At 37.3% G+C, this 27,895-nt stretch overlaps 1 protein-coding gene and 1 long non-coding RNA gene across 14 annotated transcripts in view; one reads left to right on the top strand and one right to left on the bottom strand.

The window, feature by feature from the left end:
• Positions 1-25,347, top strand: part of LDB3 (LIM domain binding 3) — a 128,660-nt gene extending 103,313 nt beyond the window's left edge. For 8 of the 12 annotated variants that reach the window (XM_055790171.1, XM_055790002.1, XM_055789945.1 and 5 more), the window contains 7 exons: positions 4,573-4,620; positions 7,401-7,528; positions 13,777-14,077; positions 15,288-15,468; positions 17,661-17,781; positions 18,505-18,620; positions 20,604-25,347. In XM_055790171.1, the coding sequence (XP_055646146.1) occupies positions 4,573-4,620; positions 7,401-7,528; positions 13,777-14,077; positions 15,288-15,468; positions 17,661-17,781; positions 18,505-18,620; positions 20,604-20,693 (985 nt within the window). In that variant the 3' untranslated portion in view covers positions 20,694-25,347. The remainder of the gene's footprint in view (positions 1-4,572; positions 4,621-7,400; positions 7,529-13,776; positions 14,078-15,287; positions 15,469-17,660; positions 17,782-18,504; positions 18,621-20,603) is intronic. The other 4 variants (XM_055790111.1, XM_055790051.1, XM_055789894.1 and 1 more) reach the window with 2 other exon arrangements.
• LOC114011959 (uncharacterized) overlaps positions 1-27,895 on the bottom strand; it is a 59,054-nt gene that overhangs the window by 23,794 nt on the left and 7,365 nt on the right. The window lies entirely within an intron of this gene.

Raw genomic sequence — 27,895 nt, 5'->3', positions numbered from 1 at the left:
AAAGTGGTGTTATTTAGGGAATTATTTGTGGGTGTCCATCATAAAATGCCTTAAGAAGACCTAATTTTTGCATAGAATCATTTAGGTTGGAAAAGACCTCTTAAGATCATTGAGTCCAGCTGTTAACCCAGTATTGCCAAGTCCACCGCTAAACCGTGTGTCCTAAGAGCCACACCTACACGACTTTTGTACTTAAAAGGTGACTCCAGGTACAGTGACTCAACCGCCGCCCCGGGCAGCCTGTTCCAATGCTTGATCACCCTTTCAGTGAAGACATTTTTCTCAATATCCAATCAAAATCTTCCCTGGTGCAACTTCAGGCTGTTTCCTCTCGTCCTGTCGCTTGTTACCTGGGAGAGTGCTCAGTGCATTTCACAGGTAATTCTTACGCTGCTTTTCAGTTCAATCCTGTGGTATGATTAGGCTCTTAAATGTCACCAGTACTATTTCATCCGCTCTTTGTTTTACTAACAAATCTCTTTTAGTCAAGTGGAACGATCACATATCTCTGTGAGAAGAGGGTCCTACATAGTTGTAGGCGACAATTGGAAGCCTCTTATAACCAGTCCCTTGCTTCCTAAGCAACAATAACTGTGCATATTTAAGCTTGATTAAACGCTGACATGCAAAATATGTTTATTTCTTCTGAGCTACAGAAAAGACTTAGTTCTAGTGCTTCTCTCAGTTGAGGACTGAATTGTATCCATCACTGAAGCCTTGGTGACTATTCTGGTCAGCCAGAGGACATCTATTCATGTTTCATCAGTCTGTATCTTAGGACCCATATAAATCTTGTTGTGAGAGGTATATTTTTACAGACTTGCATAAAAGATTTCCTTGGTATTCTACTAGCTTCAGTGAGAATTTTACATAATAGCTAATAATAGGTCTTTGAAGCCTGCACCTAGTAGTAGTCTGCATCTTCTTATTTCTGCAATATACACATATTTCATTGAGATTAGCATTGATGTCACAAAAGGCCCTCGTTTTCCCCTTCAAGAAAAACAGTCAGATAATAAAAGACTTTCATTTAATGAACAATTCTGGAGGAATGCAGAAAGATAAAATCACAAATTACCATTCCATTGTTAAAAGCTTAATCAGATTTATTTTATTGCCTGTCCAAGATTAGAAAGGCATTTTTAGACTTGAGTGAAATAGATTCTACTCATTGACAATTTCTGAGAATTTTGAATAGGAGGATATAAGGGGAGGGCTAAAGAACACATCACACTTTTAAGATGTCAAAACTACAAATTTTCCAGTTTTAAGAAAAGGCTTTATTTCAGAAATAAACATTACTTTGGATTTTGTTTTTATTATTCTGTGAAGCTTTCTGGCTAGGTGAAGGCAGACAAAGATCTGAATGTTGAGGATGCTGCTAGTCAGGGGGGGCATTCTAAAACTGGACTATTGAGTTATAAGACTATACTCGGAGTCATCTAAAAACTTCAGAAACCCTTACGAATATGTGAATCATAGCATCGTGAGCTTTTAAATCAGAGTTATAGAAGTGGTAGATGTCTAGAAACTTTTCAGAGACAGTTTATCATCATAGAAATCCTTAAAATAAGGCCACCTAAGTAGGCAGAAGGCATGTTTTCACAAAATGGTTAACGCATGCATACTTTTTTAACTGAAGGCTATTCATTTAAGAAGCTCATAATTCATGTGTATTAATCACAGGATTATGGATAGACTGGAATCCCAGAATAGGCACTCTTCACATTGAAGTATGGTAGCTATGTTGGTCAGGAGTAGAATATGATAGTTACTTGGGACAGATTGACAACTGCTGGTATAGCTTTTGGTATAAGAATTAGATGCAGATATCTTCTGTTATCTTTTGGAATAAATCTGCTTTTCCATAAAAGAGCTATGTTTTCATTGTTGTCTTCAAAATGACAATTAAGCAACAATTATGTATAATTTACATATAAAAAGCTAATAAATTAGTGTAAAGATGGCCATTATTTGTTGACACTACATGCATGGCTGTCTTAGACCTAATATAATACTATTTCTTGATTGAGCCTCTATCCATTTCACTTTAATTTCACATTCCTTTAGCGGGGAGAAGGGAGGCAGTGTGAGGCCTTCAAACTATAAATTCATTTGTAGTGATGTATCAGCATGGACTAATCAGTGTGAATCACAATTTTAATGAGTAATGAGGATAAAAAGATCACCTTGAGATATTAAAATTTACTTGCAATTCAACTGTCTTTTATCGCATGCATTAAATTGGCATGGAGCATTTTACCCTTTCTTGCCCCTTTGAAAGGAAGCAGGTTGTCTGGGAAGGTATGCACTCCGTTCTTGAAGGTTTTCAAGACACCACTGGATAAAACACTGAGAACCTGGTCTGACCGGAGAGCTCACCTTGCTTTGAGCAGGAGGTTAGATGAGACACTTCCTGAGGTCTCTTCCACCCTGAAAGGTTCTGTGAATCTATGAAAACCAGCTGTCCATTTCAGAAAGCAATGCTTTAATCAGACTGCTAAAACCTATTGCTCATATCTGGCAATTACTTGAGTCAAAGATATAAGATCTACAGCATATCAGCTTTATACACTACTGCCCTAAAATCTTACTGGCCAACAGATGACACAGGTATCATGCTGACATACACTTCAAGGCATTACCAGCAGGCAAATGTTATTGTCATAGCAAATGCTTGCCCTGGAAGTCCAGTAATTCAGCAAGCCTTGGAACATAAAGGCAAATCAGAAACTTGCAGGACCTGTAAAAAATCGTTCCCCTGATAGTCAGGTGCAAGAAGCAAACTCCGTCTGGATTTGGAGGGGTTTGTTGCAGCTGAAATAGGGTTTTTATCTTTGTGCACTACTTCTATGTTTGTTTTAAAAACTGTTACGTATTATAGCTAGTGTATTCAAACTTAAGGGACTTAACCAGGCCTCTAAATTAATTTATAATCCAAATTTTTGAGCATCTGATAGTTTTAATTTAGAAATCAAGCAGTTCATTAGCATGCCAAAATACAGACTTAAAAATCCAGTTTCCACTTGACATACACCATTGGAGCATTGCAGTGTGTTGTATAATTTTAGTTAAAAATAAAATATGGATTACCTTAGTTGCAACAGTATCCCCATCCTGTAAAACATGCTCAAGTAGAATGAGGCTGAGATTTTACCAGCACTTTTCCAGTGTTTGTTGGTGTTTTTTCCTTCTAGATACCTTAAAAATGTCCACCAAGAAAATGCAGGAGGATTTCTTGATCAGTGTCCTTAACTATTCAAATCTGATTTTGAATTTTGGTAGATCCTCTTCTATAGTGACTTTGCTTTTGTGAGCAAGGCCATATGCATAATCACGTAACATGAGTAAAAGCTTCATAATGTTCCTAAACAGGAATGTTTGAACTAAGTCATTAATACTTAACTGATCACGCTACTCTTGCTTTTAAATCTGCCATGTCATCTTACTTTTTCACTTACAATCTTACTTACAAAGAAGAAAGCATAGCAGGAGTGTTTTAAACAAGCTACGAAGCTCTTTATGCATTTGGTTATTCCATCTGGAGGGTAAAAGCAGGGCAACCAGTGAGACAGCACTCTGGGAATACAAAAACAAGAGAAACAATGGAAAGAGCTACAATTATGGTTCTAAAAGGAAGGTGCAGCTTCTGAGATCTTAGGATTTTAATTCAAGCACTGTCTGTGGTAAAGGGAAGAAAAACTCTTCTCCAGAAGCTAAGAAAATAACTGGCATATGATAGACTTCTGGTAGTTCTGGCAAATGTGGGCTGTACTCCTTTGGGATGTGATTGATGCCATGTAGCCCTGTACTGCTCTGCATTTAGACAGTGTTCATTCTGAATCCCCGTGTTTCTCAGATCATATATTGTGCAGGCTTTTAAATACTTCCTGTATTTTCAGAAATTAATCATTTATGTTCCGAAATGATGCTGTTTCCCCAAGAAAAAAAAATATCTACCTGTTTATCTAAGACTCCATTTAGTAAATGAACAATAGAATGGTACTGCAATGGAAAAGTTGAATGTGATGGCTTGGTGTTGTTGCTTCAACTACTTCCAAGCCTGTCTTTTCTGTGGGGTTGTCCTAGTTGCCTTATAAGCTAGGAAACTTAGCTGATCTTTGGACTTTGGTTCATTCAAGGCTTGTTTTGACTTTGGTTCATTCAAGGCTTGCTTTTAAGATTTGATGCAGCTTGAGCTTATGATACTGAAAAAAGGAAACTCTTGTTTTTCTGTGCTAGTACATATAAATGATGAATGTCAAAGCAAACAGCCCAGTGGTTGAATTAGAGTTCCACAACTAAAGAATAAGCAAAACTGAATGACAGTGACTAATGGAGCAATATACTCAGCTCATTTTTTTATGTTACCATCCGTCAGGTTTCACTATGATTCCTAGCTTGAATAAGAGAAGAAAAATGTAATACTGATCTTATATGATTATAAGTATGTACATGTTGTTTACTTTAGCACTTAAGAGCACCTCTTACTCATAAGGAAAGTCACTGTAAGACAAGATATCTCGATTTTCTTGGTATATTTTTTCAAATACAACTTTTGTCTCATTTTAGTTTCAACCGGCACTCTTCCACCTCCGTCAGCTACCAGTCAAAGAAGAGGTATAAAAATGTGTTGTGCAGCTACTCTACTTTACAAGCACTTAACAAACCAATTTATTGCTGCTAGTAGGCATTTAGTGAAGTGTTAACATAAAAATGATCTCTTTCTTTTTCTGACAACTAATAGTTTTCAGAGCCAGCATTTAATTCGTTGCCTATCACATGCCATTGGCTGCTACAGATAAATTCAGTAAGGGTGCTTTCACTGCTTTTCGAGATGCCATTGCTTCCTTTTCCATTAAAGCATCTTTGGTCCTTAGGACATCTTTTTATTCTTTTTTTCTTTTCTCTTTCTTTTCTCTTCTCACCTCTCTTTTCTTTCTTTTCTTTTTCTTTCTTTTTTCTTTCTTTTTTCTCCTTCTTTCTTTTCTTTCCTTTTTCCTTTTCTTTCTTTTTTCTCTTTTTCTCCTTTTTCCCCTCTATTTGAATCACATGCTACTTCCTTTTCTTCAGCAGAAATTCTGATAAATCTTTTAACTTCACTAAAACCCTTAATGATGTAGCATAACACTTTATTTCTCTTTGACAAGCCTTTTTATCTTCCTTACTCTATTTAATATGCATCATATTATGTAAAAGAGTTCAGTAGTTGACTTAATTTTGCCATGATTTTGGTACTATGAATATGGGAGGGGTGGGGGTGGGGTTTGTCTGTGTTGGTTTTGGTTTTTTCAACTTCATTTCCCTGAACATACAAGGAAATATAGCGGCATGGTATTACCTGCTATTAGCTTTGGGAAACATTTGTATTTTGAAAAACGATCTTTCTTTATGACAGTCTAAATATCACTAATCTGGTTCAGAACTTCTTTATGTATTTTGTGCATTAAGAGACCTTCAAATGAGTCTTTCTGCCAATGGACCTGCACATCTGGGAGTAGACTTTCCTGAGTGTATGTGTTTTCAGATTAAGGCTGTATGACACATGGTTTAAAATCTTTTAATCCACATTGTAAATATTGATCACTAAGCCTGTAAAGGTAAGTATGTTTTACTGATTTTCTGTCTAGTTTACCCTGAATAGTAGATTTTAAAACAAGGAAAAGTCTTGATAGTGTGTGTTTAGCTAAAGGCTGTATGCGAAGCCAGCGTACCTGAAGTGTAAATCTTCCTGCCTGTCCTACGGTAGGAGCAACGATCCTCTGCTCAGTGACCCCAAGTACAGTGTGCACTACAGATAAGGAAGTATCAACAGGAAATAGATGGTGAGAATGGAAAGTAGAAAGTCTTACTGTGTTTAGAACAGCTTTGGCGGTTCAAAATCACAGCACAGTTCACAACAGAATTTACAGTGAATACAAACCCACTAAAATAGTTTAGCTTGGAGTTTATCTGTTTACTCATGGTATAGTGAACCCAAATCCAGCCCTAAGCCCTAGACTAAGTACAGAAATAATTACCTATAGTCACTGTAGCAACAGCAACGTTTCTAGGTCTAACTAAATAGGTAAAATAAATTAGCCTGAGGCATCAGTGCTATGCAAACCAGATCTATACTTTAAGCACTGTCAGAGTAGCAAAAGACTGTGTTGTGAGAACAGGTTTATTTTGTTCAAAATCAAAAGTTTACATTTGTCAGAATATTTTTAACCTGTACTGGAAGGAATTTTCTGGGTTTGCCATATGTAAAAATGATAACGTGTTCTCTCCAGATAGCATCTAATTCCACTGTTGAAGAAGGTACAAGTCAAGATGGACCAATGGTCTGGCAAAACGGAATGCTTCATTTCTCATGCTGACCAATGTTTTCCTAGAGACAAAGCCACTATGGAAATAACTTCTAAATTGTCAGCACAAATGGATAGGGACCTTGTTCATGCACATAGTGAAAATGAAGGGGAAAAGAAAGTAAAACTATGTTTTCAGGGTGAATAACAATGATGTTCAATAGTGAATGGTTATTACTGCACACATCTCAGTATCTGTTGCTTCCCTTTATTTTGTTGCTTGCTTTGTATGTAATGCTCTGTTAGTGGTCTGTGAAGCAAAGTCATTACAAATAGAACCATCCTAAGTAACAGGCAAATAGAAGAGGCATATATTTTGATGTATTACTATAATCAAACTGGGAATCACCATCCAAGTCATAAAATAGAGAAAAACTGTTTCTTATTGATGTTTGGAATCCTGAGCAAATGCTTTTAATCTCGGAATGCAGAAATTGCATCATAATATTGCATTTCATTTGCTTTTGGGTTAGCTGAATCTGAACATTAGAAAAATTAACATAAAATGTGGTTTCAGCCTAAATAGGGAAAAGTTAGTTTCAGAAGTTTATTAAAGGTCACTGTAATCTTTTTGAAATGAGTACAGTGCTTATAAACAGTAGTTAGCATTTGTAGTAGTAGTAATTGTGCTGAGCCAGTATCTTTTTAAGTCAGCAAGATATCCCTTATTGATTTATTTTAGACAAGAAAAGGCCTGTTTGTAGAGGGACAGAAAACCCAAACTCTGTATGCATATTCCTGAAGTCTGATCTATTGTTAAACTGACAGTTCCTTTAATAAATTTGTCATATTCCTTCAGTAAGCTATTTTCCGCAACAGCAAGAGCAACGTGGCATTATTTAAAAGCCTTATTCAGATAATTTTTCTTTCCAAAGAATTGTCCAAACCTTTCTGAGCAATGGTAAAGACTAATGAATCTCACTCACAGTATTCTCTCTGTAGCTCTCAAGGACCATTCCTCTTGGAGTGCTTTGGAAGCTGCCAGATCTGTTATTTCACAATCAGTAACTTTTGCTGTTTATAAAGTTGCTCATACCTTCATTTTGCTTTTAGAAACACAAGCCAGTCATATACACCAATGCCAGTTTCTGGAAGCTACGGTGAAAGTCCTGCTCCTTCTGCTACTTCAAAAATGAGAGTTGTTACTACTGCCAGCATAAAGCCCTCTGTCTACCAACCAGGTAAGGTGACTTCAAAGTACTGAAAGGATTCAGAAGAAATGCACACGCCTTTCTTTCAGAAAAAGATAATGCAAAGAATGGACATTTTGCAGTAGGTCACACACAGATCAGGAAACATTTAAATACATCGAACCAAATGCTGCTAGTTGCTAATTTTGTTCAGACTATCTGAAGACAAAGGATTATGTTGTATTTGTATTCTGCTTTGGCGTGAAAATGTGGAACAAATGGAGGAAAAATAAAAGCAAGGGAAAAGACTGTAATATAAAATGTGTAGCCTGATTTTTCAAAAGAAATACTCTTGGAAAATAACCCAGTACACCCAATTAGGGGCCCAATGACACTTCAGAATTGATAAAATACCTTAAGAATGCACAGCTCAGGAAGGAGATAAAATAAGTGAAGGTAGCTTGAGTAGGATATATTTGCAAAATAGATAAGGCTTATATTTGAAATAAAGAATGACCTATTAAAGCACTTCATAATGCTATGCTTCCATTTCCCATAGATCCAGTTACTGAACAAATATATTTGATTATTCATTCATGTGGAAAATATGTTCCTTGATGTTATTTAAATTCCCTTTGTATTAATGTGTTACAAAGGGAGTGAACTTCTAAAACCATTGATGACCAAAATGTGAACCTTCAAAATGAATAAATTAAATAAGGCAGCAATATAAGTCTCAATGCAGTTCTGTTTCAAATTAAGTTTGTTCTGATCTTAGCAAGAGAATTTAGAAGTTGATTTATATCTTGACAGTCAAGTAAATATGAAAAGGCCAAGAATTCTTAACAGTCTTAAACTCTGTATTCTGTCATGCTCTATCTCTAGATCAACTGAAATGAAACCAATGCAGAAATTTTGCTTGGACATAAAGACGACAGACAGATCAATTGATTGATCTTTATATTTGAGATATAAAGTTGGAAAAAGCCAGTTCAGAGCTATCATGGGCTGTTTAAGGGTCTCAAAGTAAATAAAGGTTTCAGCTTCTCCTCATTTGCTTTTGGTTAAGTGTGTCAGCATATACCATGTTCTCACTGAAGGCAAATATTATTTTTATCTTGCAAAAGAAGGAAAGATGAAGACAGATGATTTATTTCCATAATCCAGAACAGAGCAAACTGTGACAAGTCAAAATATCTCCTAAATGCACCGATAGATACTAAGTCCCATGGTTATTTGGGGGAAGTATAAACTCCAGTTCTCAATATACCAACCTGCCACAGAAATAAATCTGTAGCTATATCCAATTAGGAGTTAAATCTGTTAAAGAAAAAGCTGGCTGTTGAATTAGACTCAGAATAAGAGGCAGCGCTTTTGTTATCTCCTGTAATGGACATCTTCTTTGTTTCTTATATTGCTGGGTTTGAGCCCCACTCCCTCCCAACAAAGATTTAAAATACAGAATATGGAAACTCTGTTTTGTCACTACATATACAACAAGCTTACTTAACTGTATATATTGTCTGCCTGCATGTGTAAAATTCTCATTTTGCAGGCACTGCAAGGATGTAATGGACTCCAGAGAACAGGAGAAAATTCAGAATAATATATAATGTGATATATTACAGAGACAAAATTAAAATTAAATTAAGTTTGGCAGAGAAAGAAGTAGTAAGTCTCCCTGTATTGTTTAGGAGTTTGAGATATCTGGCAAAGGATTCTGAAATACCTTTCTAATTGAACCCCAGAGTGACTTGGGTACAAAGGAGATTACAGACAGAGATTTTATTGAAGATGTTTGCGTTTCTTTTGGTAACTTTTTGAATTTTTATATATTTGATGCAGTAGCACTTCATACTGGTTTGGGAATATGAGCTGGCCCTACAGCACAGTCCTAGTTCCAGTCCTGAGCAAACGGGAAATTGTCACTTAGGAAGAAATGGAGGAAACAGCATTTCCTGTCACAGATGGGAAAGATCAGCAGTACTTTGAAGCAAACCATCAAGACAGTTAGAAAACTTACTCACTCAACTTTGTCAATGCATATAAATTCTGTCCTGCAGTGTAAAATGCAATCTGAGAGGACCAGCTGTTCTCTGACTGTGACATACGGGACCACAAAGTACATCTTTTCTTCCAATCTAAGTGCAACCTCAGGCTTTTGCAATAACTGCACTCTCACTTTAGCAAATAATTTCTTAGACTTCTATTTCTGTAAATCCACTGTGTGAAAAGGCCAAAATAGTAGAGATTACTATGAGAATTTGCAATGTAGAATTTAGAAAGGGAAGGTCTTTATGCTAGCCATCAGTGTCAATGGGAATGAAATTACCTGCTTCCCTTAAAAATGTGGCCCAGCAACTTGCAGATTAAAACACCCACCAATAGCTTCATATATGCAATATCTAGAAACCTGAATGAATCACTAAGAGGGTTTACAAGACTATTTTAATCTGTCTCAGATTGAAAAAAATAATGGGGCTAAATCTTGTTTACTCAGAAATCAATCTCAAAATGAAACTGCATCATTGAATATCTGGCTCAGATGGAAGTAATCAGTAAGCGTACACTTTAAAGAGAAGAAAGAGGACTACTTTGTCTAACCTGACTCTGGTAGGAATTTTCTGCTGCTAAAAATCTTCCGATAGGGAAAGCAGAGAACTCTGAAATCCTTTCCCTTCTCTGTCCTGTGATTTTCTTAATTTTTAAAAGGAGTGTAGACTTCTTTTCTGAACAAAGCCCACTAGATGGCAGAAAATACTTGTGTATTCCTTCCTTGTAAGCTTTCCCAGACTAGAATAATGATTTTATATATTCCAAGCAACTCAAATGCCAGTTTCATACTACGAAGTAACATGATACCTAGAAGTAAGAAAGCAGATCTTTCCTTTTAAATCCGTAAGTCCAAATAGGACTACTCATGTATGTAAAAGTGCTCAAGTGTAAAGGCTTGATCCGCTCTTTTAGAAATTGGTAGAAAGGTTCCCACAGATCTCAATGACCTTTTCACTGAATCCTAAGCACCTTCAATATTAAAGCAGCAGGTTACATACCATCTTTAATTTGACATTCTTCTGAGTAAGAATAGTGTCTTCTTATAAAGGAATAGTTGCATTACCTGCTTTGGCCGTCTTCTACTATGTACTGGAACAGTATATAAGAAAATTTGGAGCTTCAAGGATGTGGCCACTAAGTGTAGAATAAGTGAAATCTATTGTGATTATGAATTACATTTGTTAATGGAAAATTATTATTAAGAATAACAATCATGTGTTCTACTAACAAAGCAAAAAAAGAGGAAATTTTTTTTCACAGGGCAAGCTAGTATCGAAGACTAAAGCATTTGCAACTATATGAATCTTTACTTTACTAAATTAATCTCTGGTAATGCACCTTTTTTTCCTAGAGGGAAAATATCCATTGACCATAAATGAAGAGTTGATGGGGAGAATTCCAAATTCCCCAGCAGCAAGGAACTGGCTTGTTCCTAGGGCTGATAAAAGAGATCTCCTCTCTGCCATGCTCTCGGGATAACAATAGTCCCATTCTTTCTCTCCTACTTTAAGAGAGTCTGAGGGCTGAGAGAAACAAGGTGATAGAGGCTGGGTTACTGAATTATTTAAAGTGCTCATTTTTGAACAGTTCAGGGTCAGCTCATATAATACTGATATTTTGAGAATCTATTCTCTTGTACTGAATCTTAGTACTTTTAACCAGCAAACAGCACCTTTTATCTGCTGCATGTCTATTGGAAATGAAATACATAAACATGCAAGGTGCATTTGTATGGCAGTAGCTACTAAGAGCCTATAAGCTTAGGGATATAGCTGTTGAATAATAAAATAATAATTCCCTCTTAGTAACAGTAGCTACAATCTCAAAATTGGTGAAATATTTCTAATACATTGCAATGACAGTATTTAAAATCAATATCCAGTTTGTTCACAGAGGAAAATATATTGTGATAAATCCAGCCTGTAAAAACAAATCATAATGGCTGAAAAGAGAACTTGGACCAGTTGCGAACACCCAGCATTTGTCATTTTGCAATAATTCCCCTGGTATCTTCTTTCAGCAACTGGGAAAAAATGTTACTTGGCTGCTTTATTTTACTGTGGCAAGTGGAAAAGATGGATAAAGTAAAAAGAAATAGACAGTAGAGAGAATGAAAGACAAAGATCCTTCCACAATGTTTATCCTTCAAAGGAGTCTAGATTAATCTGAACTCAGATAAATCATATGCTGTCTGCATTAGTTGGAATAAGCAAACTGGAAAAATCAAAATACTGACACTGAGAGATTAAGGAAGAAAAAGTGAAAAACCAAGAGGTTGTAAGATGAATTTACTAAAGACAACCATAGAAAAAGAGATCCTAAAAATGGTACCTGGACTGCATTTGTTCCTCACTTCTGGAACTCTGGGTTTGAATATCTGACCATTTTGTTAGGCCCTCCGTGGGATACACTCTGTACTTTGCAAAACAAGAACTGGCTCTTGGGGGAGGGAGAATCCTTTCACAAAACGGAGTGAGCTAGAAGTCACCTTATTTAATTAGAGAGCCTCATAGGTGGGAGCCTTTTGAACTCACCAATTAGAGATGAAACATTGCCTTCTAATTTTACCTAGCTTAATACCGTAATTCATAAATAGCAACAGCCTCAGGATTTAAAGAGATTGCATATAAACTCTCTGTTCTGAAATCTTTAAACGCTGTTTACCATTCCCAAGTGGAAAAAAAAAAAAAAAAGAAGCCTCAAGCTAAGGTGGGATACAGTTTTGTGAGGCAGAAACTTTGTTGATACTGTAGCATAAGAAAGTTTTACCAAGACGATGCATTAGATTCTGAACTCAGTAAAAAGAAGAAAATCAAAGATCACTAGGATGATCACAATGGATTATACATATGCAATTTAAGCACCTGCAGTTGCCAATGATCAATGCCTGTTATTCTCTGTGGCAGGGTGTGGGCTACGGGAGGAACGTTAAGTAGAACATAATCTTCTCACCACATAATTATCCAGAAAGATCCATTCTCCCCCCATTCAGAACCCTCTTCTTGGTTGAAATCCCTTTCTACCTGCAAGCCCCTTTAATTGTAAATGCTGTACTTGGTCATCATTTTGTTGGCACTCAAATCCACTATGCAGAGTGTTTGCCTAGGCTGCAGGAGAACTGACTTCTGTTCCCAAATCTGTGCTCTCTCATTTAGGCAAAACACTTCAACTCTCCAAGCTTCTGTTCCTCCTCACACAAACCAACAATAATTCACTTTGTTTTCCTTGCAAAGGAAAAACTGCTTTTAGTGCTCCTGTACTTGGCAAAGCGAGGCAGTTTCTCAGGCAGTGACTTCAGTCCTACACAATGCAAGATCTGACGTTTTGAAAAGAGCAGGGCAATGGGAAAACTTGTTGGTATGTGCAGGCTCTAGCTTCTGCTTATTTTTATGTGATAAAGCTCCACCCAAGATTAGAGCCTGGTGCATACAAACACAGAGGCAGTCTGCACTGAAGATTTTATGTGATAGGGTGGAAGAAAGGAAGTATAATATTTCTATTTTATACATGGGAACTGAGGCACAGAGATACTACGCTTTGCTTGAAGTTATACAGGAAGTCTGTGGCAGAGCCAAGAACTGAACTGAGATCAGTCGTAACCGCAAGTCTGGCCTTCCACTAAGTGCTGTTGGCATTGTCTCGCTGGTCATGTGAGCTGAACTGGCTCCCTCAGTATTGCTTCCAGTGCTCTCCGTCTCTGTGTTCCCTGTATGAGCCTGTTCTTCTTCAGACACCTAGGAGTAAAACCTACAAATGATAGATAACAGTGCCATCTGTGGAAAATGCTGCATTTTAATGAATATAATGAGACTAAAATTTAAGCATAACTTCTATTGAAAGTATGGGGAATTCCATCTAAAATGTTATTATGTGATCTGGCCTTTCTGTTTTTAACCTGCCCTGAACGGATTATATGGCAGTCTTTAAAATTATCACAGAATTGCCATGTCTATTCCTACTAGAAAATGAAGAGATGCCCTTGAAAACAGTCGTCATAAAATCTGTAAAAGCCAGTAGGCAATGACTTCTGTAATGCATGTGGATTAAAAGTCAGTGATTGTACTGATAACTTTGGCTTCAGTCCAGAGTTAATCAGCAGTAATGGGACAGGCCATAATTAAGTGTCATCTGAAGCTTTTAATTTTTGTGTGTCATGGAGTACCCTTTGGTAAGTGTTGCTGTTTCGCCATCAGAAGAAAAGACTTTAAAATACTTCTTGGTTTCTTTTGGGATACTTAAAACAGCACCAGCACCAGCGCATTCCTACACCCCTGCCAACACTGAGCCTGCAAGCCGCCCTCCGTGGGTAACAGATGACTCCTTTTCCCAGAAATTTGCACCTGGAAAAACCACCACCACTGTCACAAAGCACATCCTACCACGGGGTGCTCCAGTACCATCTCCTGCCTCAACTTCTGCCTACCCATCTCCAGGTTCAACTTCTTCCCAGGCTCCTGCAATAGCTCGGGGAACAGTTCAGAGGGCTGAGCGTTTCCCAGCCAGCAGCCGAACTCCTCTCTGTGGGCACTGTAACAGCATAATTCGGTAAGGTCATGAGGTTTTGAAGAGGGACGAAGCAGGGAAAAAATATCAGAGGGACTGGTTATTGTACATTAATATACAGTACCAGAGCCCAAGACTCAGTTAAATTACCCAGGAGGGATGTCTGTTGTCTGCATCATTAATTTAACATTTCCAGAGCTCATTTTGCTATTGTGTGGTTCACTTTTTATCACTGCAAAGTTATACATGCTAATTGTTTGTTTCTTGGATGCTGTGGTAAATCACTGTTTGTTTTTTAAACAAGTTTCTGGTCCTAAGGTACCCCTTGAAGGAGGTACATAGAGCCTCACTGGGAGAGTTGGGGGGTGGGGGGGAGGATTATGGAGAGAAAAGGAACGAGACATCATTTTGGAACAGCAGCCAAATGTAATTGTTGCTTTTGTGTCTGGCGAAAGATAATGCCTACACTCTATTACCAGTGATTCATAGCATGCCTCTCCCTTCTCCTCTCCCAATTCATTCTGCTGGACCAGTGCCTATTGTTACCCTGTGGACTGCTAACCAACTTTAAGTAATCCATGTATAATGACAGTCTCCCCCACTAAAGGAGCTGGTTTGGTGACGTGGAACTGCTGATTATTGCCCTTTATATATTCTGAAATAGATAGACTCCAGTAATAATCACTATATCTAATTACAATCAAGAGTAAATCACCAAGATGAATTTAATGTGTATTCCATATAATCAAACAGCAAGTCATCATCTGATAATCTGACATTTCTAGAACATGCCACATGCAGTGTGCTCTCAGATGAAAAAAGCCAGGGACTTTAGGAGCTATTGTGAGGTGTGGGTGTGTAGGTTTGGAAATTTGCCTGCTTTTTCATGTATTCAAATAGTAGCATTATCTTCTGTGTTACAACCCTTGGCCTTTTCCTGCTGTCTTTGCAAAGACCACTTATAGCTGTGCAGATATGAAAACAATTGATGATTTTTCCAACAGTTGTCTGTAAATCCAATGTATAAGACTGAATAACAATGAAATATTTTAACCAACTGGCAAAGTGTTTGAGTAGTGTGCTCGAAAAAGACCATTTCTGTTCAAGCTTCTGGATCTTATTTCAATAGGTACCTTCATGGTTCAAGCAGAATGCTTGTTATACGTATATGCAGTGTCTAACAAAGTGGGTTTGTAATCAAGGTCAATCAATCTTTTTGCAATACAAATAAGACAACTATGATTGTTTACAGGGGTCCTTTCCTGGTAGCCATGGGTCGCTCTTGGCACCCAGAAGAATTCAATTGTGCTTACTGCAAGACATCCTTGGCTGATATGTGCTTTGTGGAAGAGCAGAATAGTGTGTACTGTGAGCGCTGTTATGAACAGTTCTTTGCACCAACCTGTGCCAGATGCCACACTAAGATCATGGGGGTAAGAGAACAAGCTTAACCCTTTCTCCAGCTGCATTGTTCATGGAAATAGTGAAATAGTTTAGACTGTAAGCAATGAATGTAAATATTTAATTATTTCCCCTTTTTATATAATAATGTCCCAGCCCATTGATTATTTCAGAATAAGAAACAAATTATTTTATAGTAATTTTTATCTAGCTGAAATATTGGATGTTTCTGTACCTTATTCAATTCATAGACAGCACATATAATCCAATTACCATCTCACTGAGTGCAAAGTAAGTAACACTTTCTGGATAGTTCTTCGCTATCCGATACACACTATGTTACTTTTATCTGTCTTTTCCTTATGTTCATAGTAAGAGACTTGAACTGGAGTTTTCTATCTTACACAGGACCTAGCCTAAATTTCAATGGAGAAATCAGTGATCTTGGGAAGAGGCCCATTGCTCTTGCTGCACCTCGCTGGTAGCTAGCAACACAGCTGCCAAGAGGAATTCTGCTGACTTCTTATAGTTAAGAAAATACAGGCAAAAATAGATGCCACTTCTGTCTTAATGTACTTGTGCTTAGGTACAAGTAAATTTGCTCTACTTAAACCTAAGATGGTGATGAGGTTGGAATACCATAAAATAATTTTAGCAGTGTATTTATCCATACAGTGATAATGAATATATGACATGATACTCTTAAATGAGGAAGCAAGGAGTACACATTGTTTTTTCACTGCTTAGCTTTTGACATGTGTCTAAATGTTGGCACTGACAGACTAGATGCTTTTCTGTGCAATTGCCAATTAGGGATGGCAGCATCAGACATCTATGGTGAAGCTCTGGCTCCAACCAAGTCTTGATGGCTACTGCAGCAGTAGTAATTTTACAGCACAGTACTGACTTAACTTACCTAATTAATGCCGGCACAAATCAGTTCCCCATTATGGATTTTCATCAGGAAAATAGCAAAGATGCCAGCTGCCTCTATTTATATTAATAAGATTTCTCAATCTGGTTTTTTTGCTTCTTAGCTCAATGAGGTTCATAAATGGATACAAACCTATTTATCAGCAATAGTTGTTTTGCAAACAGTAACAGAAGTTAATGACAAATGGTGATTCTCTAATAAGATATATGGTAAACAGACTATTCTGGCTATTCACTGGATTCAAAGCACAGAAGAGGACTTCAAACCCTTTTGTCATAGTCAATGGAGACTAAAAATAATCTTTTAAAGAGAATCAGTCTACATATATAATTGGAAACAACATAAAATAGGATCTAGATTCTCATCTGGTGTAAATCAATACTGTTTCACTGAAGTGAACAAAGTTAAATTCATTTACACCAGTTACACATCTGGCCCTTTGAAATCTGGACTGTTTGACAGATATACACTTGAACATTGTCTTGGGCACAAGTGAGATTGACAAATTAGCAGGTAATCATGTATCAGAGCTCAGTACAGCAGCTTCTGGTCTTGGAGGACTTCTGTATGACAAGATAAGAATGAATCAGTAATAGAGATTGATCCAAACTGGATAGAAGAAAGAAGCTGATAGAATCTGGATGCTCAGTTTAAGAGAACATCAGTTGCACCGAACATGGAGGGTTGTGATGAACACATGGCCCACATGGCCTAGGAACAGACCCACAGACTCATCTTCACTAATCACATAAGTTAAAATCTAAGAACCCTTGCTGGTTTTTTTTAGATTTTTACATTAGTTTGCAAAGCATTCTTGTGAGAAGCTTAAAGAAATTAGTGCATAACCTAAGTTGCTTTGAAACATCAGACTTATCCCCTGCATGCACTTCCTGGTCTTAGAGAGAAAGTTACTCTTTAAAATTTATTTAACAAATCATACCCTTGCACTGAAGAATTCATACTAGTTGTGTCAAAACAAAGGAGCAAATAATCAGAATCTTTGTAGAGAATCTCTCCTGCAACAGCGACTGGGCATGTTGATACAAACAGCTGCCTGAACTATGTTGTTTCATTTTGGCAAATACATTGTTCTGGAAAGTTTGTAGTCCTATTTCCTCTTTCTTGCCAGAGGAGCCCAATTTTTGTCATACTTCTTTCTTTTGAGGAGGGGAATTGGCTGATACAAAAGGGAAAAATTTAGAGCATCTTTGCCTTGTGTTTGTTCTCCAGTAGGTAGTTGCATGACATGCTATTCTGCTGGAGATTTTTGTTTGTTTGTTTGTTTTACAGGAAGTTATGCATGCCCTAAGACAGACTTGGCACACCAGTTGCTTTGTCTGTGCTGCTTGTAAGATGCCGTTTGGGAATAGCCTCTTTCACATGGAGGATGGGGAACCTTACTGTGAGAAAGGTATGGCAAACTGGACAGGTCTGCTCAGTCATCATGTGCTTCATTTTGTGTGGAAGCGACATAAGAATAAAGCAGCTAATGAACAAAATAAAAAAAGTTACCTATCCAGCATGGATTTTGTTTCCACTCGCCACATATACAAGTATTTCCCTTTGTATTGTTCTCCACTTTTTGTGATAGACTGGAAGAGCCCTGGTCTTTTGCCTCCATGTCCCAGAATGCCTTACATTATTTCTCTCCCTTTTGTATTATGATGCCTGCTTTCTGTTTCTGTTCCCACACGTTTTTTTCCTGTGCCCCTCCCTTCCCTGGTAGAGTCTGCTCACCGGAAATCTACACGTTATGGGGTGAAAAATTCTTCTTTTAGGGTTCTGGTAGTGCTTCTATACAGTATGTGTGGGTTGCTGCCCACATTGTCTCTACTAAGTTGCTTGAATTACAACCTCTGGTACTGCTACTTCACCCTAAAATGGATCAACCAACATACATGAAAAGAGCTCTGCTCAGATGTGCAAGACGTGGTAATGGAGATTTTGTTTTCTAAGTGCTGCAACAAAGGAACAAATGTTTCAGTAATGTATGAAACAAATGAAACAAGTGTTTCAGTGAATGTAGTAAAAAGTAAAAAAATTCATCCTCTGGAAACTTTCTATTTCTCTTGGATTTAATACGATTACATTAAGTGTTTGTTTTAAGTTTGTTTTTTTTTTTGTTTCATTTTAGATTATATTGCTTTGTTCAGCACAAAATGCCATGGCTGTGATTTTCCTGTTGAAGCTGGAGATAAATTCATTGAAGCTCTCGGACACACTTGGCATGATACCTGCTTCATTTGTGCTGTAGGTTCTATATCAAATACTATATAATTTCTTTATACTCATAAATAGTGAAGTAACATCAGAAGACCTGAAAGCAGGAATGACTAACATACACCTAAGGATGTAGAGGATTGAATTTCATTTTTTACTTGCAGATGGAGAAGGATGGGACTCATTTCTCTTCTCCTCCCATAAATGTACTAGAATTATTAAATTTGACCATCTCAAGCAAGTGCTTTCTAATAAAACATCCAGTTTTAGGGAGTACATATATTAATACATAGCACTATTGCTGTTATTCCTTCCAATATTTACCAAATAAAGATAAAGCAGGATTTAAAATAAATTAACACCATACTGAACAGTATAGCCACAATCTTACAAAGCAGTGCATTTGTATTTCCATGCAGAATGCTTTTTGAAACTTGCAAAACCAAGTCTGTTTAGAGAGAATGAATAGTAATTAGCATAGAAGTTGGTCAAACTCATCAATCTGTGGTGCACATACAGCTATACAGTGTGGCCATATTCCCACACTGCACACAAAGTAGTAAAATCCGTATGATAAAGAGTACTTTTCATCTGGCTCTAATAATGCTGTGCTAAGGTAATAATATCTAGAACCTCTAATTAGCTAAAAATACTATGTTGGCCACAGCAAAAATGGTAGTGACAATTCGTAATGTTTGTTGACCTCTAAAATTTAGGCTGAAGAGTAGAAAGTATAGAAATGTAAATATCTAAAACTAAACTAGCTACTGGTCTTTCAAGGGTACATGGAAGTGAGTGACACAGGTGTCCTGTGAAAATTGAAGTGGTTTTGAAATTCTAACATAGGAAAAGAATACCCAGACAACGAGTTTCCTTCATGAACTAACAGCTCTTAGTCACTTATAAAAGATGCTTTCTCTGAATATTTTGTGTTCTTCTCTTGCTTGTTCATTTAATTGCATTCTTATGTACTTATTTAAATTAGCAATGCGACTTTCTCTGGAAGTGATAGTTCTGCTAATGCAGTTCTCGCAGCATAGCTTCTTTTGTTAGGAGCTAACTTTATTTCAGTGGGTTAAGTCAAATGTAAATAGCCACATGACTTTTAAATTCTAATATGCCATCCTCATATCCTTTCATGTGATTTTCCTTCCACTTGCAGCAGCACATCACTGATGTTATCACTCACTGATTTTAAGCCTGCCATAAGCATTAGGGACAACATTTATTCTTACTCCTAGATTCAGATATGTTAACTTCCTTAAGTGGTTCTAGCCAACTCTGACCTTGCAAGTGGCGTTGCACCACCCTGTGTACAATTCCAGGGCAGTTTAAGCTGATCTAAACCTAGGCTGCCCTGCCTCAGACACGCATTCTCAAACCCTGGCACTGCAGCCAGGCAGAGAGCTCTGTGGGTTGAAGAATAAACTGGTAAGAATAAGTAATTAGTTTTCAATACCGGCTGTCTGAATGACTCACTCCTTGATCACATAAGCACCCATACCAAGTAATAACAGGAATGAGTATATAATAGTACTGTGGAAGGATGGTACCTCAGGGACCATGGCACCTAATCAGAACCTTTGTAAAATCATACGTGAAAGGATCAGAATCTAGGTCTTAAAGTCTGAGCTAGCTGCATGTGCTTGCGTGTGCCACTGTTCTTTGATGATCTACACAAGCACTGCTGGGACATGCTGAAGCTGCCTAGGGGATCGTGTACCCAGACTTCCTTTTAATGGAAACTAGTGAACGTAGTGGGTAGCGGTGGCAGGAAAGTACAGAGAGGAGAGCTGATACAAACCAGAGCCTAACCTCAACATGGAGTAGGAAAACTACCAAGGCGTACACTTTGATCCAGGAAATCAGATGCACTTCTGCCAAAGAAATGTGTGGCAGGAGAGAAATACAGTCGAGGTTGATAATCATGTCTTTCTCCCTCTTTTTTTTTTTTTAATTTATTTTTATTTTTTATTTTTAGTGATTCCTGATTATATTTATTATTAATTCTAGGTATGCCATGTGAACTTGGAAGGTCAGCCTTTCTACTCCAAGAAGGATAAGCCACTGTGCAAGAAGCATGCCCACGCCATCAATGTTTAAAAGAGCTGGTAGTCAGTAATGCTGGGGAGAAACAGATGACTAACTGGGCAATTATAAAGTTGGTAACCATGGCGAGTGTTTCTCTTGGTAAAAGCTGGGAAGTTGATACTGCTGAAGTTTTAACTTTAACCTCTTTCATAAATGCAGAACATGCTTTTGCAAGGTTCATACAAAAACCTACTAAATGCACAGTCAAAAACAAATGAACTAGTCCATTATTAGAGCAACAGTTGGGGGAAATATTGAAATTAACTAAAAACTGTAATGTAAAAAGTAATGTGCAAATACAGTTTCAAATAACTACCCACAGCAGTTTTATTGCTTAGACCACACACTAGTGTTCAAGAACAACTGGGAAAGTCCTTTTGTAATAAGTCATTTTCTTTTATAACAAGAATGACTAAGTGCCACATGTACAATAATCTGTAGAACCAAAGGCTATAACTTTCAAAGGAAAATAAATAGATTAGGGTTTCCTCTGTGAAAAGTGAGTGTTGTTCCATTATGTTGTGGTGCTACCTCATAGCATCAAATATTTTAGATTCTTTCCGAATAAGAAGTCTGCCTTGAATCCATATGTAACTGGAAAGCATAGGAGATAATCTGTAACTTAGTTTGAAAATAAAGTGGAAACAGACTAACGCCTTCCATAACCCGTTAAGATTGAGAAAAGCAGGTTGGGTCAACGTTGCTAGTGCACTTGGCTTATACTCGCACAGTAGATTAGCCATTTTCATTCATAATAGAAAAGGACAACTGGCTTTCTCCAAATTGCTTTTACATTGAATGGAATAGAGCTGGCTGGAAAGGCTAGCTTTTAATTCAAATCCAGTTTTCCTTTCCTCTTGTGGAAAAAATGCTCAAAGTTGCTTTGGTTTCTAATTCCCATTGATATCAGTGGGAGGTAGGAATTTACATCTGGACCTTCATATTGATGAACACAGAAGACACACATCCATCTAGCACAGCTAGGAAATGGATGACAGCTTGCAAAAGTTCCCTACTCTATCCCACACAGGAAAAAAGCATCTTTCCCCCCCCCCACTTAGTAAATTAACATTGATTAAAAATTCATAAGGAAGCATAACACCACAGGCACATTCTCTTTCCCCCTTTTCTTAGTTTAAGTGCAATGCATCCTGAATTGTAGTAGTATTTGCCATTGTAAAACTGTAGATAGGGTCTGACAATTAGGATAACCATACAGTAATCTTTTCTAGTATTTTAAAAACAACTTTCAGGTTGTTCAAACAGTTAGTTATAAAACTTTTTTTCACCAAAAAGATCAATACTTGTAGCACTGATAACACCTTTGAATTTTTAATTTTAAATACCAATGACACTTGTACTAGAGACCGCAGGTCTGTTTGAAAATAGAGTTAAAATGGAAAGTCTGATCACTATTCAAGTTTTATTAATCTGTTTAAGTGAGAATTATGATGTGTGTGTTGACAGCTTGCAGTACTGACAGTTTTGAATTAGTATTCCTGAGGCTGAGGATGCATTCTGTGGGCCGCATTCTGTGGGCCACATTCTGGTGCCATCTGCACCCTATTTCTGCCTAGTGTTTTGAGTAACAAGAAATGACATAGCATTGTCTGCCTTTGCCCTCCAATGGGTAATGGTCATTTCAAGAAAACTGTTGTGTCTTTTCAGGGATGAAAAACTGTCCAAAGATTGGGGGAGGAATAGGAGAAATTTGGAGTTCTAATATGAGAGTTGTTAGCTGCAGGCAGTGTGCAGCTTGGACAAAAATAACAACCTGAACTGCCTGTGGCAGTTTTGACATGTATGACCTGTATTTATTCAGTAGGTATCTTTGTTCTTACTGATCTTAGCAGTGGTCTGATACAGGCGCTACAGGGTCAGATTTTTGTATGCATGAGTTATTCTAAAATACTAGCACATTATATGAAAAGCCTTTTTTTTTTTTTTTTTTCTATAGCAAACAAATTTTCTGTTTTCAGTCGGTGCTGGGCTGGTGTGAATATGGTTCCATTGATTACAAAATCCAAAGATCTGGCTCATAATATTCTCTAGAGGAATAAATTGTAATCATGGAAGTTAAATATTTTTTTCACTCATATTTGACTTCCTCAAACACCTTTTCATAACAGTGAGACAATTCTAGAGTTCCTTTTAATTTTTTAATGTCATTCAAAATGGTGGGTTTTATTCTCTGTTATTTAAGAGAATTCAAACCAGCATATTATATACTAAGGCTGCATGAAGATATTTTTTAGGCAGATTTCTGTGTTACCCACTGACTGGGACTAGTTTCTTGCTGTCAACATCAAAACAGGGAGTCAGACTCCTTGGGAGGACACAAAACGCTAGGACTTGTGATGCCTCAGGAGAATTTCATGAGGTCTTTCACCTCTAATCTACAGATGTGTATATGTGTGTCTCTCACTCTCCACCTTCCCCCTCAATGTCCTTAAAAGCTCCCTCTTCGCTGGCAGCGTGAAGGACAAAGCATTTTAGGAGATGGCCAGAGATGGAAGGCTGCAGCTCAGGCAGGGGTACGCTCTGTGAGATGGTGGTAGGCAGCACGGCTGGGGCTGTCTCTTCTTCATGTTCACAGGGGAGCCCGGCTTGCCAGCTGAAGGGGCCCGGGTCAGCCTGCGAGTTGCTGGCTTGCTGGCTGGACAGAGGTATGGGAGACAGGGGTCTCAGTGTAGGCAGGGGAAGGGAGGCTTGGATCAGAGAAGGGAGAGCACCGGCAGCAGCCAGAATGTAGGGGCTCTGGGGGCCTCTGGTTGAGTGTGGAAAGATGAAGCATTGAGGGGGTGGGAAGCCCTTACTGAAGCTGGGGCCGGAGGAGGGGGAATGCCTAGGTAAGCCTAGTTTCACTGAGTTGACAGAGTAGATGGTTGGGGTGGGGCAGGGGGAGGGAAAGGGGGAATAGCCAGGATGACTCACTACAGTCAGGGAAAGGGCCTGAAGCAAGAAATTGGGGTACAAGTAGCTCACAATAGTTCAGAGAGAGAGTATGAATATGTACAGAAGGGGTGAGCAAAGGGGATACAGGGTCCAATCTAGTATATCTGAAGTCAGTACTGCAGAAAAGTGAATGCAATGTACATAAGCATAGCTGAGCTAGCTCGTGGGGTGACAACAGAGAAAATGCAGCAGCACAGACTTCAGCAGAAGCTGTACTAGTTTGAGTCCTTAAAATTTCCCTTTCAGTGGGAGCCGTACTAACTTGAGAGTCCTGAAAATTTCCTTGGGCAGATAACCTGCACTGTAACACATGCCCTGACTCCAGCCGGTGCCCGAGCAAGTGAGATTAAAGCTAGTTTACATATCACTATATGAGATACAGTGATATCTCTGAACGAAGAACAGAGATACCCTGAGGATTATAATGTAATAAATTTCCTGTTTTGACTTGTGCTGCTTCATAATGTGGTCCAAAAATAGAGAATCCAGTTACCCGCCCTTGATATCTATATTAAGATATACTTTTTGCACATATCTGAACCAGAAATTTGTGAATAATAATGTAGTATTTTGACTTTCATGGGGGTAGAATACCACATAACTGCTGATACTCTTCTGCCACATGTCACCTTTGTGATATGGAGGGGGGAAAGATGCATAGAGAGATATATATATAATTCAACTTTCAACTATCACTGAACATAAACGCTGTACAAAAATATGCAAGACTAATAATGTCTACTTGTTTATGTTTTATGTCTTGTAATAGATGCCTGGGACAAGTCCTAAGTTCCTCTAAATATTTCTTTTCATTCTAATTAATTTACATAATTAAACAAAGATACTGTACCTCTGAATGATCAAATAAAAAGACCAGTCTTTTAGCTAATAAAACATGTTCAGTAACTTTTCAATCAAAGTCTTCAAAAAGTATCTTAATGCTTTTTCCATTTTTTGGTTTTTTTTACAGAACAGAGTAAAAATAATGTTTCCACAGAAGACCGCTTCCATTATCTGGAAAAAAAATCATGACTTCTTTTTTTAGAAGTTCATTTTTACTGTATTGGATTTACACATTACACATTTCTAAAATAAATTCAAAACAACAAAAATATTTTACTTTGGTCCTTCATAGGTCAGTACTTTGGGCAAAATGTTTTGTTAAAGATTATTTGTATTTATGTTTAATAATGTGAATGTCCACAGCACTGAACACACTCACTAGTGTCTAGTGCTGGGCACACTAATGTTTATTTGCAATACTTGTCTCCTGGTAGCAGATATTAATTTCTTTAGTATTTATAAATATCAGAATTTGAAACTGAGTGAATTCTTGCCTGCAGTGATCATATTAGAAATCTAGGTTTTATAATGTATTGACATGTTGACTTGATGCCACAAGTGCCCTTGCTTTTAGATAGACTTTTTTTCCTAAGTTCCTAGTTTCTTCAGAAACAGAATGTAGTGTGGTTTATGAGGTGTGAGTAACTACCTTGCATGGATTATCTGTGCCAACATGAATAAACCAGTCTAGTAATAAAAGCAATGTGCAAATACAGTTAAAGCTTTATGATTTGGGCATATTTATTAATATGGCATGTGAACAGCTGACTACTTTCAGCCATGTAATACTGATACAAAAGCATACACAAGCTTGTACTCTCTACTTCAGACCTGAAAATAAAAATTAAAAGCATTGGTTTCAACTTCATTGTATATCCATCTTGAATGTTTTATTAACCAAATAACACTGTTTTAAACAAACATTAGTATGCTTAAAGGATGTAGTGTACTAACAGTACATGTTGTAACTTAGCAAGACTTGTATAGTCTCAGACCTTATTGTGTCAACAAATAGTGTTTATAGTAACTTTATAAGGAATGGGTAAATTCTGTCTTAGGTTACGTTGACGCATCTGAGAACAAAGTTTGATTGCGTAAGTTCAGGTGGGTATTCCATTTCTTAGAAGAAGTGACTTTAAATAATGCACAAAATGTTTTAAATGTCCTCATTGAGCTCCAGTGCCAAGAAATACTTTCAAATGAAAGGATATCTTCATATAACAGTGCAGTTTATAAAAACAGCCATTTTGTGCATTCCTAATGCACACCCTTCAGGAATGCAGGATTTTTAAAGACACAACTAATTACATTAAACCTAATTAAGAAGTTAGATGATAAATGGACTGATTTGGTTTTAGATAGCATTACAAAGTACAGCATCAGTGCACTTGGTGCACTTTGATTTTATTTTACAGCCCTAATTTCTGTTTACAATGTGCATAAGGAAAAACACAATTCAAAAGAATGAACAGAACAGACACAATTTTCTGACAGTTCAAAATTGCTGTTTTTCAAATTGTCTGTTCTGACCTCTAACCCTTGCACAAGACAGTGGTTCCTAAACTGTGCACTGTGATCCCAGGAGAGTTGTTGGAAGTAGAAGCAACAGAGGCACCATAACACTGTGCCAGCTAATAGAGTGCAAAAAGTGAATAGAGCAAAGTTCATTAGAAAAGGACATGGTGCAAAATAGCTTGACAAGTGTTGCACTGAGAGTTTCTTAATAGAAGTGAGACTATGATTTACTCTGAAGAAAATGGTGATTTCAAAACTATAGACTTTGGCATTGCTCCTCACCACCCCCCACCCCCCCCGCCCCTGAATCTTAAATTCAGCCAGTTTCTGTTGATTAAGAAGGGAAGGAATGTGTGAATAAGATTGCTGAAACTATTATTGAACACACAATGAAATGCTTTGTTCTCACAGCCAAATCAGAGAGTTATGGATGAGACTCAGATTATATTCAGGCATAAATTCTGTGCTGTATGCCTATAAAACATGCCCTTGGATAGCTGTTAAAAATACAGTTCCCCCTCCTCTTAGGAAGATTACATCAAAAGAAAACAGTAATGTGTGTTGTGCTAATAAGGACCTTCAGACTGACTCACGAGACTTTTCTGTGCAATAAGGACAAGCGGTATGAATTTTTTTCAAACGAAGCTAAACTTTTGAACAAAAGATGTTTTTCCTTTAAAAGTTTCCAGATATTAACTGTTAGGGAATAATAAATCAGTATGCATAAAGTATCATTAATAAATCTGCCTCCGCTACACAAGTATTTTCTAATCTTACTATAGAAATCAGATTATTTTCACTAATGACAAAGATGTTACAGAAATTCTTCTGCTTCTGCTTAGTTTTACTATGTGCAGTGTTACTGAAAAAGAGTTGAGGCCTTTCTATAACTGAATTAATTATTTATTTTTCTTTTAATTAGAAGATATAGATAAAAAACAACTTTGAATTGAATAAAGGTGATGGTCCTTCCAGTACTTGTGGAAGTAATACTGCTTGCTACAAGAAAGCTAAGAAACTTGCTGTTCTTCTAGAATGTTTTATTCTTATGGTGCATTAAAGAAGCTGTTTTGGATTTTTGGGAAGTTTAATAAGTATCTATAGTGAAAATTAAGGATCTCATTTCAGAACAAAAGAATGATTTACAGAATTTTAATTATTTTAAGATCTAATCATATGTAGACTGAAAAATAACATTGGGAACATGGTTTAGTTTCATTTAAATGTTGATAAATGCAAGCATTCCTATATGCATGTATGGAACACGTATGTGGATTAAAACACTTGGAAGTGAGGATTTGATTTCCTTTAAGTGCATGTGTTTCATACCTGCAGCATTTGAGCCTAAATTGTTGTCATATTGTATCATTTACTACACACAGCATAATAATGGTGCATTAAACTGAGTGCACCTAGAGATGTAGTTTTTGTTACCAGTTAGGTATTTGTGCTTTAAGAGGTAACATCTCTAGACTTCTGATAGCATAGGAGATGTGGGAGCAGAAAGAAGGGCACACTTTCCAAAATCTGGCTTCATATAAAAGATATGAATTCAGGGAATAAAAATTTTATTTGTGCATTATAGACAAAGACCAAATACATTCTTTCACAGCCAAATGGTCTTCTGCAGTTCCCAATGCCACTGGTTGGCCTGTATGTTCCCTGACCCATTTTCTTCCTGGAAATTTTTCCCTGCACAGATTCTGAGGACATCATAAATTTCCCTATGATTTCTGCACATGTGGTAGCCTGGCCAGAGTTACTGTTACACATGCTTGTAAGCTGTGTAGCACTGTGGGGTAAAAAGTAATGCAACGTGCTGTGCTGCTAGTGCAAGTGTATTCAGTTGGTCTACGGCACCCTGGAAATACCAGTTTTACTGAGATTTATTGGAGATACAC

The sequence above is a fragment of the Falco peregrinus genome, chromosome 1 (assembly GCF_023634155.1).
Source record: "Falco peregrinus isolate bFalPer1 chromosome 1, bFalPer1.pri, whole genome shotgun sequence".
NCBI lineage: Eukaryota > Metazoa > Chordata > Aves > Falconiformes > Falconidae > Falco > Falco peregrinus.
Note: the sequence above shows the minus strand (reverse complement) of the source record. Positions and strands in the feature narration are given on the sequence as shown.